General features: G+C 36.6%; 1 protein-coding gene across 1 annotated transcript; it reads left to right on the top strand.

Moving 5' to 3' along the window:
• Nucleotides 1-6,223: 6,223 nt before the first annotated feature.
• LOC116195207 (caffeoyl-CoA O-methyltransferase-like) lies at nucleotides 6,224-8,085 on the top strand. Its single transcript, XM_031524202.1, has 5 exons — nucleotides 6,224-6,563; nucleotides 6,893-6,978; nucleotides 7,078-7,222; nucleotides 7,325-7,456; nucleotides 7,540-8,085. Exons 1-5 carry the CDS (start codon nucleotides 6,513-6,515, stop codon nucleotides 7,864-7,866), a joined length of 741 nt encoding a protein of 246 aa, XP_031380062.1. The 5' UTR covers nucleotides 6,224-6,512; the 3' UTR covers nucleotides 7,867-8,085.
• The last annotated feature ends 8,451 nt before the right edge of the window (nucleotides 8,086-16,536 follow it).

The raw sequence follows: 16,536 nt of genomic DNA, 5'->3' as shown, positions 1-16,536 counted from the left end.
CTCCCCTCGACACTTTCAAGACTCCACATTTACCCTTGTACTCATATCTGAGGCCATCAGGAGCAGTGTTATCAGAACCGGACCGGATGATGAACCGAAAGGGGTACGAGGTCATGGGTTTATGGGTTCAACCGGGGGTTCGATGGGTCGGACCGCTCGTTTATTTAAAATAAAATAAATATTCATATTATTAAAAAAATTATTATAATTAAGATAAAAGTATGATGATTTTAAAGAAATATAATAATAGTATAAGAAACTATCTATATTTAATATTTTTTACTTCAAAATAAATATTTTATTTTAATAAGTACTTAAAAGTAGAGTTAAAAAAACAAAAAAGTGGTGGTGGCTTGGTTGGTAGTATGCTAATATGAGAAGCAAGAGGTCATGAGTTCAAATCTTTACACAACCAACCAATTTTTACATTAAATAGGAAACCCATAAAAACCCATAGAACCGGCCGGTTTAATGAAATTTTGCTTAAAACCGGCCGGTTCAATGGGTCTGGCGGTTCAAAGCTGCCATTTCAGTTTTTTAGGCGAACCGGACCGGACATGGTGCCGGTTCCCGGTCCGACCGGTCGAACCGGCCGGTCCGGTCCGGTTCTGATAACAATGATCAGGAGTACCCAAACTAATCATATTCTTTTTCAACTCGGGGACATGTCTGACATTATACAAAGTTCTAATAATCCCATCAAACATCTTAATCTGCACCTGACCGATACCAACTACCTTGTAGGTATTCTTATTGCCCATGAGAATTTGCCACCTTCAATCTTCTCATACGTGGTGAAAAGCTTGCGGTTGGGACACATATGATAGGAGCATCCCGAGTCCAAGATCCAACTAGTCTCCGAACTATCCGATGTAGTAGCTGGTATATCACCATTCACTTCCTCGTGGGCTTTACTGGCTTCAGTTGCTGCAAGAACAAGCTCTTCCTCATTCGAATCCCTCTCGACTACTTCAGTGGTGGCCGAAGGATTCTTACCTTTCCCATTCATCTTCATACAATTCTTCTTGAGGTGTCCTTACTCCTTGCAATTTCAACGCATTACTTTATTCCCTCTTGACTTACTCCTCAACTTCTGTTGGTCTTGAGAATTCTTCTCAATCCCCCGACCTCATACAAAAAGACCATTGCTATCGCCCGATTGATTCTCAACCACTTTCCTCATGAACTCCTTAGAGAGTAGAGACGACTTCGCATCTTCAAGAGTAAGCTTCGTCCTACTATATAACATCGTATCAATAAGATTCTCATACAACTCCAATAGAAAACATAACAAGAGTAGAGCTTAGTCTTCATCGTCAACCACAACTTCAACATTCGGAGTCCATGACCATTTGGTTGAACAAGTCAATGCGATCGGCAACCGAGGTGCCCAGAGTCATCCGGAATCTATACAAATGTTGCTTTAAGTATAGTCGATTTGGCAATTTCTTCTTCAAATACAATGATCCAAGCTTTTTCGACAACTCCAGAGTCGATTTAATATCATACCCCTCCAGAAGCACCTTGTTCGACAAACTCAATTGGATGGTCCGTAAGGTATTCGCCGTGACCTTTTTCTTCTCCTCTTCCTCCATAGTGGCCAACTACTTTGTCTCTCCCTCAAGTGCTCCCTCAAGCCCTTGTCGAACAAGCAAAGCTTTCATCTTAATCCTCCACAACACGAAATCGTTCGACCCATCAAAATTCTCTACGTCAAGTCTCGTCAACATCCTCAACCTCAAGCTCTGATACCAATTGTTTTGCGGAAGCAATCACAGAGATCGAGGAAACTCAACACAAGCAAACAGCAAAGTAGAGTAGGAGATGGAAGGAGAAGCAAGACATACCAAGTTTACGTGGTCAAATCCGAAGCAGGAAACATCTACGACATCAGAGCACAGAGAAAATCCACTAGAAGACCAAAGATTACAGCTTACAAGATCGATCAAGACCCGAAGAACCCTAAGCCCCAAATTTCATAACACTAGCTCTCCTCTCTTTTCTCTCTACACTCTCTCACGATGCTTTTTAAGAGGTTCAAAATGAGTTGTGTTTACAAGAAAATATTTATGGGGCCTCAAACCCGGTCAAAGAAAGTGGTACAAATCAAATCAGACTGAGAATAAGTAAGGAAATCTGTTTTATGTTGCTCCAACAAACTGCAACTCGCCTAGGAACAAAGGGGTAATGGTTGTGACGTGTTCCTTGTTGTCATGACATCTCGCAGATCAGTGACTCCACGAATTGCCACTTCTCTGTAGTTTCAGGAGCGTCCTCATGTCATGACATCGGTTCCTCAATGTCACGAGATCTCGCTACTCATAACTCCCTGAGCTTCTGCTACATTCCAACCCTGTTCCTTTATCTTCGAGTCTCTCGAGGTTGAATACGAGGCACCCAATCAACAGAGGTTCAATATGCTTTGTAACCCTCATATCCCATCAAGCTCATGGGCCTCCATGTCAAGTTTTGAGGGGGAAAAAAAGTCATATTGTTATATTGATATAATCACGTACAATAGTGAATCAAATAAGGAGCCCTTGAAGAATATTTTTTGTACATACAAGTACGGAAAATTTCAGTAAGCCTACAAGTAGATCAATGAGCGAAAATCCATTGAAGAAGCTTTGTTTTTTTTATACCGATCTTGTATCAATAAATTTATGACATGCACCAATCTCAACTCTCAACGCTCGTTCAAGCTATGCCATGTTAGTAGAATTTAATCCTCATGGTTTTGTGAATTTGTGCCGCCACCGCTAATAGTTTCACTCCCTTTAATGTTGTAGAACTCCGAAGCAATCTCCCAGCGTATTATGTGGATTGGTCCCAATAAGATGCTCGAAGTTGTGTGAACCAATAGTCGCATATGTCCACCATTTTTAGTACTCGGCCGGTTGGCATGATAATATCTTCCTAGCATTGCTGATCAAAGAGCTGCTAAAGCCTAAACTGGAAATAGCTGCTGAGATTGTAGTTCCTTCTTGGGATGTATCAAAATGGGCTTTATGATCATCCAATTTGAATCGAAAACCTACATAATCTAGATTAGCTCAAGAAAAAATTCATTGCCAACTACATGCATGGGTTTCGATATGTGCAAAACAAATTTAGCAGATCAAGCTTGAAAAGTTTATCCATGCAAGCACTTGGAGAGGCCAACGATTTAGCGGATGTGCCTGTAGAGCAAGGTATGAGCAGAGAAACCAAATTCATTAATTGCGATGACACAAAAAGAAACTGAGTAAGTTTAAATTTTGTAAAGATGAACAGATAGGCTTATATAAAAAAAAATTCGCTAAAAAAATTCCTACAAAAGCTATATTGAGGAAAAATTTTGCATTTGTCACAAATTCCTCCCAATTCGCGGAATTATTTGAATTTTAATGTAAAATATTTATAGACGGATTTAACAATTTAGATAATATATCTAAATCACTTTCATCTTGATTAAACGGAATTCTTATGGCTCCGATAAACAAAGTAAATAGGACTAATGGAAAGATGGAAAATATCATAGTATTATCCAATTCATGGGGATAAGAGAAAGTGTTTCTAGTGCGAAAATGAATAATAGTAAAAACAGGGCTTATAATCGTTTTTACATTACCATCAATTTGATATGTCTTATTCCAAAAAAAAGGCACTTTCATTATTATCCATTGCCAATAAAGTTAATAAACGAAAATTTTCAAAATCTTTTTTGGTATTCCTTTTCCCCCATAGAGATATTGAATAGAAAGAACTACTTTTTTTACCGCTATAATTTTGAAACTGAACGTTCAAGTGTTTCTCAAAAGTAAGTAAATAGACCCGAAATATATAAAATGCAGTTAATCCTGCTGTGAGAAGCTATTATTGCGAAACAATAACTGAAGTTCGGTGAACTTTGTTATCATTTACAGATTATCCATGATTATGAGAGAGTATGAAATTTCTGGACATCTTCCGCCACTGGGAAGTTAGAACTTGCTTTCATGTGTAATCCTTTTTGTTATAAAAGAGGTTTAACAATCTAATTGAAGATAGGGCAACAATAAATAAAGAGTACAGACGTGACTAGGAGAGCTTTATTTCTTTACAACTAACCCAGTTCAAATCGAATTAATTGGACTTCTGAATTATTAAGGTGTACATTGAAGAAAAATAATAAAAAGCACATAAGTCCCGTAGATAAATTTGAAATTTGAACCGGTGCTTTCTTGATTTCAGGAGTGATACCATTACACTAAACTCAGCTTTCTCACTTTGATATGTAATTTTATTCCTCTCACCTCGTACTGTATTTTTTTTTTGTTGCTTAATAAAGCCAGTCACGATTTTTTTTTTTTTCATTAGAGTGTTGCTCCTTTCATTAACTCAAATATACTGGAAGTCCATCATGGATGGGTCACTAACACTCAAGAACACACAGGCCCAAACAAAACTAGACTAAGAAATCTCACAAATCTAACTGACACAAGTCGAAAGATGAAATGCCAACCTCTCCTGTGACCCATCCACAGAGCATACAGGATCATCATGAACGTTCAATACAAAGGAGGAGACTCAGAACTCAATACTCCACGCAGCAAGCAAAAGTCTCTGCTCCTCAGTCCTGATTGTATTCTGCATATCAGGAACTCCCAAAAAATTCTGCATTTCACTGCCTGCTTCACACATGCTAGGGACCTTCTCCTTCGATGGGGCAATATCAAGGAAAATTTTGTCATTCCTGGCTTTCCAAACATTGTAAATGTAAGCATGCCATGAAAGTAAGTCTAGCTATAATTCTCGACTGACTTCCCTTTATACTTCTGGGCAGCCCAGCTTAAATCACTCCTCCAATCCCTGCAGTTTCTGTTTTCACCATTCATCTACAGAATTCTTGTCCATACATCTGCAGGAAAATGGCAACAGAAGAAGATGTGGTCTCTTTTCTCTACAGCTGCTTCACACAAAACACAAGTGGTGCTAATATCCCTCTTCCACCTTGATACTCTGTCAAAAGTAGATAGCCTATCTCTTATAGCAAGCCATGAGATAAAAGCAGTGCCTTGGAATGAGAGGAGTAGCCCATAGTAGCTTATGCCAATCTACTTGAGCCATCTTCTTTCGAATGTAGTTCCAAGTGCAAGCAACAGTAAAATTGCCTTTTGGATGTGCACTCATAAAATCCTATCCTCTGGCACAAGGAATAATATGGGTTGCTTTCTCCTGAATGATGGAGAGCACTGCAGTCCTTTGCTTCCACTTCCATCCCTCTTAACCAATAACCTCTCCAACCCTTGACTGGATAGTCAGCCCTCTACTCCATATTCCTCTTCCCTGCACATAGTCCTAGAGGGGGCTTAATGGATGACGATTGTCAAACCAAAACCATGTCTTGTAACCATTCCCAATCTCATACTTGATAAGAGGATACCCGCGGTTGCGTGTAAAAATATCAATTGGGCCTATAAGCGATTGAGCCCATCTCCAACCCAAAAGCTCTAGCTAATAAGTGGTGGTACCCAAGTCTTATATAAACCCATGGATATTCTTTTTCTTTTCCGATGTGGGATTTATCCCATTTTACTCCTCAACACCCGCCCTCACGTGCAATATGTAGTCTATTTCTGCCTACACGTTGTCACGTGCCCTTAAACACCCGCCCTTAACAATTGACCTCGAGCCAAACTCATCTTCCTTGCTCGGATGAGGGGGGACTAACACAAGGTACACTCTTGGCTGCACTCGGACATATTGGGCTTGGCACGGTGTGGGTGCGCACACGCGCGTGGGCGCGCTACGCGTAACCTAGGCTCTGATATCATGTAAAATTCTACTTGGCCTATAAGCAATTGGGTTCATCTCCAACTCAAAAGCTCGAGCCGGGCTCTTCTTAAATCTTTCCTCAACCCGTAAGAACAATTACTAGGGACTTTCCTTGATAACATAAGCTTTCATCCATGCAATCCACAGGAGCCAGTCACATTTATTAATTAAGAAAAAGAAATTCATAGGCTTTTGTCCTCTGCACAACATTGATTGGCTTCAATTTGATCAGTAAATAGCTAATCTATTTGCATTCGTACGTTGTGATTCCTTAGCATATATATTAAGCAAGTTCATTAATGTGGACTTCGGCTCCGTTTTGCACTAAAGATAGAAAAGCAAGTGCATCAATATTAGTCTTTATAGCTTGGTCAGGTATGAGCTAAATGGAGGAAAAGGGTAGAGACGAGGACGGGAGGGAAGGGAAAGTTGTATCGTATCCCCTTCCCTTTCTGTTTCTCCCGTTTTTCTCAATTCAAACGGATGACAAAATACGAAATTCATAAATAAAAAGAAACGGGAACAGTTTCAGAAATTTGAAGTTATTGTCGTGCTCGCTAAGCTTTTATCATTAATCAGCACCTTAAATTGCACAAAACGTAATAAAAACCTTTAATTGCCCCCAAAAATATCTGGCAAAATCCTCTTAAATTGCAGGTAGTTTCAGCTGTCCACAGTCCGTCTGTGGGACATTTGCCACCAAAGGAATACGGGGCATGGCGGATACAGTATCGAAAACGCTCCTATGCAACATTGATCTTCAGCAGGTTAGATGGATCAATATCACCAAAACCTTTCATTAGATGTTGTATCGTGATCTGTCAGCATCCTTCTCTATGCCATTTCGGTAAATCGATCCCATGCCTATGTACTACTTGTAGAATTGTGTATTCTGTTGTCTACTTAATGGTCCGTCTTTGACTACACTGTCTCGCTGTTTGGAAGGACTTTTAAACCATGACACCATGACCGGGTTGGCCCTGGTATTAGTTTAATTTGAATTAGATGGATCTATCTCCCAATTGACAGTCTTTGATACTTAAACGGCGGTTATTCTTGAAGTTTTTCAACCTTTGAGATCTTTTGTTGCAAACAGTACATATTCGAGACGAGTGCGTATCCCAGAGAACACAAACAGCTGAAGGAACTGAGGGAGGCCACCTTCGAACAGTGTGGGGACTTGTTAGTACTACTTTCTACATGCTGATCCATATTAGATTTTCTTCTTCATGCAATTTATGCATTCGTTATTGTAAGTAATTGCGCATATGCATTATATAGACGGGAATTCAGCATTCCGGTTGATGAAGGAATGTTCTTGGCAATGCTTTTGAAGTTGATGAATGCTAAGAGGACTCTTGAGATCGGCGTATTCACTGGCTACTCACTCCTCGCCACCGCCCTTGCTTTGCCCGATGATGCTCAGGTATATATACGAATCTCCCCTCCTCTATTTTTGTCTATAGTTTATGTACCATATATCGAGATTAGATTATATATCGATCTTTGACTGCCTTCTCTATAACAGATAACAGCGATCGATGTGGATCTACAAGCATATGAAATTGGATTGCCATTCATCCAGAAGGCAGGCGTCGCAGAAAAGGTCAGCTTCATTCAATCAGATGCCATCTCAGGTCTAGAAAATCTATTACAAGACGTAAGATCCCTCTTCTCTACCTTAGAAACTTCAACACAACCAAAAACACTTGCATAAAACTGAAATCACTACCTCGTGTGCAGGAAAATAACATAGGAGCGTTCGACTTTGTGTTCGTGGATGCGGACAAGACTAAGTATCGCATCTACCACGAGCTAATCCTGAAGCTACTGCGAGTTGGAGGGGTCGTAGCATATGATAACACACTGTGGTACGCTACTGTCGTGGTTGAAGAAGAATCAGTGCATGACTTTTTACGTTCCAGGACGAAGAAAGAAGTTCCCAAGTACTTTGTCGACAGCAGGGCCGCCATAATGAATCTCAACAGGTTCCTCGCGTCCGATCCTCGCATCGACATATCTCAGGTCTCGATTGGAGACGGGGTCACATTATGCAGACGTCTCTATTGAATTGAAAGCCCATACGAGAAAAGTGATCAAGCACGCAAAAGTTTTCTGAATTTATGATGCCAACGGGTGTGCTGGCAGAAATAATACTTATTTGGTGTGACTTCCAATAAAAAAAAAAATGCTATCGATCATCGGAGGTTTCTTTTAAAGCACTGTGCATGTTGTCACATTTCCGCATTATTCAACGTCGTTCGATCTAATTCTATATATTGTCTCTTTCGGCTTTGTGTGAATGGGAGACATGGAAAGCAGAAAAACTTGTATAGAGATATTTGAAAATCAATATGAGCTTCTCCCTAACCCTTCAATTTTACTCTATTTGGCTCTGTCCAAATAAAGGGAATATTGTCTTCCCAAATCATACATTACACATGACATCCCTGACAACATAAAAGTACTGACTCAAAACTCGCAAATCCATCCAGAATTCTAGGACTAGGTCTTTGAGATAAAAGGATTTAGTGGAATAACACTCCTATTCAATCTCAAACAAACAAAAAAATTGACTTTGTAGGGTCACTGGCTACCACTAATTACGATGCCGATCACTAGTAATTCCCGTTTAAATCAAAGAAAAGTTGACGCGTGCTGAAATCGATATTAAATTAATAATTTATGTATTTTCTGGCCAAGAAAAATGTTTATATTGGAATTGATCAAATATGAAAATTTTGAGTTTTTTTTAATGAAACTAACCCCCAAAAAAATTGTCTTTTTTAATTTGGGCAAATTACAAAAAAAAATTCAAATTTTGTAAAAAGTCTCAGTTTTATCTTAAATTTTGTTTTGTAACAAAAAAACCCATAAGTTTTTTAAAATATCTCAAAAATGACTTTCGTTATAACTTTCGTTAATTTTTGCTCCTGATGGTGGGTCCCTTTAACAGTCCACGTAGGTCACACGTAGGCAAAAATTGACGGAAGTTATAACGGAGGTAAGTTTTTAGACATTTTAGAAAACTTATGATTTTTTCTGTTACAAAATAAAATTTAGGATAAAACTGAGACATTTTATAAAATTTGAGTTTTTTTTTGTAATTTACCCTTTTACTTTTATCCCTCTTATTTTTTTTCCTGTTTTTTTAGGATTTTTTTTTTCTTTTTTAATTCCAGGAAACTTCTCATTCAGGAAGAGAATGATGCTCTCACATTTTTCACACACTTTATGGTCAAATGGGTGACGGAGACGAGACCAAATTCATATTCAACACGCAGCCTCTCCTCCGATGCCCCATGAAAGAATGTACATGAATGGTCTTTGCTTGCCACTGTATTAACGGTCTCTTTAATTTGTAGGGTGTGTTTATTTCAATTTAATTAAATAAGTATTTAAAAAGTTAGTTATAAGTTAATTATATGGGAAAATGAATGGTAAAAATAGAGAAAGATGAGATATGATGATCTAAACTACTTAATGAAATAAGTAGAAAATTTTAATTTAATAAAATAAGTTATTTTTCACTTATTAGTACTCTTTTCTCATCATAAAACTTTTATCATCATTATTCTTCCTCGCCACCTCCTATACATTTCATCCATTAACTAATTAAGTGTTTAATTCTTAAGGACTTAATTTATCAAACACCACCTTAGTTTCTTATAGTAAAAACATGGTGCAATCTTTCTTTCCAATTTGATCGATCAGTATATTCCCCCACATTTAGAAAAATCAACCGAGGGCAGTACGTACGTATAAATTGGACTTCAATATTTGCGACCATCGTTGATGAACAAAATCTGCCACATGTTCGACTGTAATTATGGATCCCTGGTGTGACTAAAAATAAACAAAGGAGCCTTTCAGGTCCTCGAATACTCGGATTTAGGAAAATTCCCTTGAATGTTTGATAAACTTACCATTCAAATCATTATGAATAATTAGGAGGACTATTAGAAAGGTCATTAGATAGTAACCGAAAAAAAAAAGGTTTTAGATAGATTTAGCAAAACTCTAATCGAGATTTTCATCACTATAGCCTCTGGTGTTGAACGTTTCTCATATATATGGAGGGAGTCATATATTCCCATCTGGTTATAATCCATAGCTAGGATGAAATCAAGTGCGAATTGGATTTTTTTTATTCAATCTTTTAATAAAATCAACCTCGAGGATAGTTAAAGTCAATGATAAAATTATTTGTGTTAAAATTATGTACTCTTCATTGTTAATAAATTATTCAAAATTTTTAAGTAACTATACTAATTAAGCTTGTGTATGGTTTTCGAGTTGGATCATGATCCAATTTAACTTGATTTTGTGTAATGATTGCAAGTGTTGACAAATATATTATTGTATAATAATATATATATATATGTATGTATATATAGATGTGAAAGCAGGTGAAGAATTTATTATTAAAAAAGTAATTATAAATACAGTTAGAAAAAAGTATAAGTGAAAATTGTTATTAAATGAAAAAAAAAGACAAAACAGTAATGATTCCAATGTTGAATTTAGAAAAAAATATAGTTGAATTGGGGTAGAGTAAAATTTTTTACTTTAAAACTAGACAAAGCCCACAATAAAAATTAACGTTTCTATTGATTATTTTGAATTTTCAATATTTCTAATTGGAAAACCGTTATCACAATAAAATAGACTTTAAAGGGACCGGTAATTATTTCTAATCATAATTTTTTTATCGCAGTGTATGTGTTAAAAATTTATTAAAGGTATTTCTTAATCACAGTCAAGTCAATACCCAAGTGATAATTAGTCTCAGTCAACATATTAGCCTGACTTTGATTTCCACCCGAAAAAATTGTACATATCCAGCATCACAAATAAAAAAAGACTAGTTAAATTGGCGATCAATTGAAATACACTTTTTATGCTTAGATAAAAATAGTTACTACCATGAGTTAGTTCAGGTAGTTCAACACATATTTCACTTAAATAAGTTCTCGACTTGGAGGGTCTTGTGAACGTATAATAAAATGCACGATTCGGAAGGATTTAGGGTGTGTTTGGATTGAGAGTTGAGTTGAGTTGAGTTTTGATTTTAATTGGTTTGTAATGATTGTATTGTTGAATTATGAGAAAAAGTGTAAAAAAGTAATAAATAATTGAGAGAAAATAATGATTAAGTAATGATTGTGTTGTTGAATTGTGAAAAAGTAATGAATAGTTAAGAGAATTTAATATTAAAAAATGAATTGAATGGTTAAAAATATTTAAAAAATAAAAAAAGTAATGATTGTGATGTTGAATTGAAGATAAGTGGAGTTAAGTTGAGTTGAGTTGAAAATTGTTGCGAATCCAAACACACTCTTAACCTTTAGCTAACAGACTCGACTCTAGCCTGATTTAGTCGGGACATCGGTTAGGCGTACAAAATGAAAAAGTAAAAAAAGAATGTTAAAATTATATAAGATTAAAAAATAAATAAAGAGGGAAGCTTCTCGCAGGTGGGAAAATTCAACCCACTTGCCATAGGATAGCTAATAGAAATTAGAAATCATTGTTTAGTTAATTTTTCGATGTGTTCCATCTAATGGGTATTAATTAATTCAGATTCAAGCTAAAGTATTAAAATTCTTCATCATTAATTTTATGGATTTACAATACTCAAATTTAAAATTTTATTTAAGGAAAAAGATTCCAAACCACGTGAAATAATCCATGACGGTTATAACCCACAATTTGACTAATAAATCGATGATATTCCAGCTACTATATATTAGAATGTAAAAACGTGCAATCATTTACAAATCAATAAATGGACAAGAAATTATAAAATTATTCGTGGAGCCCACTTGATTCCATGGGTCTATCTTGTTGCGTACATATGTTGCTCAGGCAAAGGTCACTTTCCCCAATGACATCAACCCGCAATGCATCAATTGGACAGGCAGGGGATTGCCTGATTGAAAGACCACTACCGACTAGGAATAGGGGTTGACTTAAATGATTTGGTGTTTTTTGAATTCGAGTTTAATAAATGAAAAAAAATATAATTAAAAGATATTTAGGTTTTAGTGAATCGATCCGATTCGAAGTGAATTATTCGAGATCCGTTATACATTTGAATATCAAATTAAAAAAAAATAAAAAAGAAGAAAGAATATCAAATTAAAAAAATTAAAAAAATAAAAAGAAGAAAGAAAGACAACTACGTACTTATGATTGCAAAAGACATTCAACAGAATGTGAACGAAATGCTATTCGCTCTTGCAAAATTTTCCCACTTTTCACATGGAAACCGTATGAACAAGTCCAACGTAAGTCGTTATATATTCTTCAGTCCCACAAGCAACGCGTCTAACTAAATATGTAGGTAAATGTATTGGCGTTGGTTTGGGCAATTTCTCTCAAGAGACTGATCACTGCACCTGGGACAGTCAACGTAGACTCCTCTGATTAATTGTCTTACACAGACATCCTACTCTCTTTTTTAAGTGATCAATAATATGCTTGCGCTTTGTGTGGTTTTTAGACCAATCGTGACATATGGAGTAACTTATTGAAGTAGAACTAGATATATATCAATTTTTGGAATTTGCAAATTAATAATGGCCTTCCTCCATCAAATTACATTGAGGAAGATGATTGGTCACACAATAGATAGAATGGAATAGTATTTGCTTTGATTATGCAGGAACTCATGTTGTATTCCGTGTGTTACAAGGTTACTTTCATACATTTATATATTACCATTCTTATTGTAATTATTTATATTTTAAAAGACTAAGTTTCTTATTAAAAGTACTTATATTTATTAATTACTAATTTAAATATTCGAACAACAATCTTCGATAAAATTTGGGTATTTTTGGGTAAAAAAATTGAAATTAGTTCAACCGATTAAATAGGGATTGTACAAGTGATTCTCTTATACTACGTGCATAATGTATACTAGGGGTGTGCACGGGTATAGAGTAGACCCGGAACCGGTTGGACCCTATTCTAACGGGTAGGTTCTGGGTAGTTCCAACGAGAAACAGGGTAGGGTCTGGGTAGAAAAATCGAGAACAGGTGAAATCATGTTCCCCGTTCCTGTTCCAGCTAATAGGATACCAGAATCGGAACCGGAACCGGTCCCTAAAACCCTTGAACAGTTGGACGCATGTGAGCCCCCATACTAACTGCTGCACCTTCTCTCCACCTACCACTCATTCAACGCCACATCAGCAATAGGCACTACCAAATCAAATCCAACGGTCCAAACAGAAGTCCATCATACGCTAGCGTGTACCTCTCGCACAAGATCGCCTATCCATCTTCTTCTTCCCTCAGCTTCTTTCTGCGATCAGTCACCGTATCCTTCAGTCGTTGCCCCAATCACTCTCTCATACTCTACTCTCTCTTCTCCAACTCTTCTCAACTGCAATAGCGAAACTTACGATGCTCTTCGCTCTCTTTGTGCTCCTGACGATCGCGGTCGCCGTCCGCCTGACAAAGGACCCATCTCTTGGTGCGTGGAAGGGTCTACTGTGACCCCTACAAGGCCGACTTTGAGACCTCCACCTCTACTTACATTGCAGGTACACACACGCACTTTCTTTTTCTCGATCTGACCAGATCTTTCGTTTCCTGTTCAATTTCTCCCACAAAGTAGTGAGATTGGTGATTGTTCACTTCCCGCTGGACTTGCAGACTATAGATCTGCTTCAAAATAGGCGTCGATCCGGTCGCTAGATCTTAGGATCCGTTAGATCTCTCTTGTTGTTGCTTTTGGTGGTGAATGGTTATGTTTGCGTTGAGCTTTTCGTCGGCGCATTAGATTTGCTCATTCGCAATCAAGAATTATGGATGTATGATTCGATTTGGTTTCTGATTTGTTGTTGCCATGCGATGGTGGTAGGGCTCCTAAGTGATTGCTTTGGGTTGTTTGCTTGTCCCACAGGTACCAACTGCCAAGGTGAAGGTTGAATGTAGGTACAGACACCATGGCAGATGTCGAAGCTTCTGTCCACTGTGTCCAACCCTATGTAGTTTACATGGTACCCGAAACATGTGGTGTACCACAGGTTCCGAGTAGGGTCCGGTTCCATATTCTAAAAGGGTAGGTTCTGATTCTTAAATTTCGGAACCGATATTTTGCAAGGTAGGGTCCGGATACTATAAAAAAATGTAGGGTACCCGGATCCGCACAGGCCTAATGCATACCATTTGATTGTTAATGCATATCTATCACATCTATTTAGTTCAATATTATATTACAAATTTCATTTTCATTATGTTTTTGAAGATAAAGCTCACGACATCCTTGCTTACAAATATTAATATTTTTAAATTATGTAATTATTCATACCGATCATTTCTTTCATTTGACCGTAGATTTAAAAATATTAGTATTTTGTGGTGATTTATTTGGATTATATATATATGATCATGTAAAATTGTCACTGACCTTACAAGCAATAGAGCTCATCTTCAACTCAAAAACTCAAATTAATATGTTGTGGTAGGCTTTTATAAATCCATGGATTTTTAATATATTTTTGATGTACAACAACAAACTCTCAACACCTACTGTAATGTAGCAACACGTGCCACGTAGGCTTGAACACCCACCCTCAGGAGTTGGCCATGAGCCGGGTCATTCTCATGCTCGGGATATAACCATGAGGTGCTTTTTCTTCTTTCACATGAGTGAGAGGAGTTGTTGGCTTTTTTCTTTTTTTTTTGGGGGGGGGGTGTGGGGTGGGGTTTAATTGATGGTGAGAAAGCGTCTTTCTCCATACTCAGACTATTTTGACCACGAGTTTCACACTCAGGGCAAACTAACATATGAGGCTTTGGCTATCTTGAATTGGACCTACTATGTTGTGAGCTTATAGGGATTGATGAATAACCTATTTTGATACCATATAAAATTTTCATCGTCCCTCACAAATAATTAAGTTATCTATAACCTAAAAGTTGAGGCTAATAGATTTCTAACATCTTATAAATTCATAGATTTCAAATCTATTTTCTAATGTGGGACAATAAACTTTGAAATATTTATCATTTCTTATCACAATTACTCATATTTTTAGATTTGCTTATTTTAATAATAATAATAATAATTTATAATAATGAATAAACTTTTAAAAAAAATATTTTATTAAGTTAGATTATTTTTTTATAAGTGTGTTGATTAATTTGGAATATTTCAGCTTTTTTTAAACTAATGATCGTATTACTATGTATTTTGATTGATACATGGTCTATATATTTGACACATTTATGATAAAATTTTAGTCTAGAAATTTCTTATATAAACTTGATTTACATTTTTATAACTAACTTTTATGTTATCCTCATCTCAAATAACCAATTTTAATCTTCTTAGGTAAAATTGCACCTTATAGCACAATTGGGCGAGCTCTTCCATGATGCAACACAAATGAAAATAGTTTCACCATATAGCATAAAATTTCATTTTCTTTACACCCCATAGCAAACCGTTAGAATTTCATCAAATAACGAATGGATTGTTGGTGCGATTTCATTCTCAGAGAACTCGTGCACAAGTGGACGCGTGTGAGGGAGTTTTGCACAAATAACAATTTGAGGTGTCATCAACAAATAAATAAAATAAAAAATAATATAAATTATAAAATGGGATTTGGACCCAAGAAGGGAGTGAGGGTGCCATCACCGAGCCACAGATTGTGGTTAATGACCGGCTCATCCCACGTCAGCAACTTCGATCAGCGGGTCACAATTCCTCACCCCCTCCTCCTCCCCCCCCCCCCCCCCCCCCCCCCTAAAAATAATAATATAAGAATGAGAGATCACAACGGCTGGAATCTCTCAAATTAGAGGGGTGGGGACGCCTCTGCAGGGCACCAACCCCCGTCGAGGTTTGAATCAACCGGCAATCGGGGGAGGATGCCCCACACCTTCTCTGATCCTAGTCCCATTTTCTCTAATATAGTCAAACGTTAGGGATTTGATTTTAAAATTTAAAACGTTATGTTTTCTCTTGAATTAAGCCAAATTATTAGTCTGACTATTAAATGCTGATGTGGCTCATCCGGCGCCGCATTTTTACCCATGTGGTAACTGAAAATAAATGAAAACTCAATATTAAGCCGTAGTAATGGCTGATTTACAACTATTTATTTTTCTTTTCCTTGTCCCTTATTTAAAATTCTCATTTATTAGGATAATTATTATTGAACAATTGTTTGTTGCTTAATGAGTAGTTTTAGAATTCTTGGCAATTGAAAGGTGGTTTTACCAATAGTTTTAAACCCGCGCTCCATATCGGGATGAAGAAAATTATATTCTGAATTCCTGTACTGATTATATTAGATTCCAAGTTGTTATGTTTTTCTTAAATATTTGATAACTTACTATTTTAGCATAATCTCGACTAATGTTTTTCAATATTACTCAATATTACTTAAATATTTGAATAACTTTTTTGGAAGAGAAATTATTGACTAGCATAACAAAATTGAACGTTGATATTCTTATTTACCAACATACTAAATTTTCAATACGGCTAAATTTGTGGCATTAGATTTGACCATTGAAAACTGTCGGGTCAGATTTTTTTTTTGGTGTAAACCCTCATATTCGAAAGCCAATTGAGTCTCGACTAATCCAGTCGAGTCGAGTTGGCCCAATATTGGGTTAGATTTTATAAACAAACTTTGTGCACCATTAAATCTAAATATATATATATATATATATATGAAAACGAAATGCGCCGAATTCTCATGCCGTCACCTC

Source organism: Punica granatum, chromosome 2 (genome assembly GCF_007655135.1).
Source record: "Punica granatum isolate Tunisia-2019 chromosome 2, ASM765513v2, whole genome shotgun sequence".
Taxonomy (NCBI): domain Eukaryota; kingdom Viridiplantae; phylum Streptophyta; class Magnoliopsida; order Myrtales; family Lythraceae; genus Punica; species Punica granatum.
Note: the sequence above shows the minus strand (reverse complement) of the source record. Positions and strands in the feature narration are given on the sequence as shown.

What these genes read in the sequence shown, in the direction of transcription:
- LOC116195207 (XM_031524202.1), top strand. Translation starts at nt 6,513, where the DNA reads ATGGCGGATACAGTATCGAAAACGCTCCTATGCAACATTGATCTTCAG. An exon ending in TTCGAACAGTGTGGGGACTT is followed by an intron (nt 6,979 to 7,077) that starts GTTAGTACTACT and finishes TGCATTATATAG; the next exon opens with ACGGGAATTCAGCATTCCGG. An exon ending in TAGAAAATCTATTACAAGAC is followed by an intron (nt 7,457 to 7,539) that starts GTAAGATCCCTC and finishes CCTCGTGTGCAG; the next exon opens with GAAAATAACATAGGAGCGTT.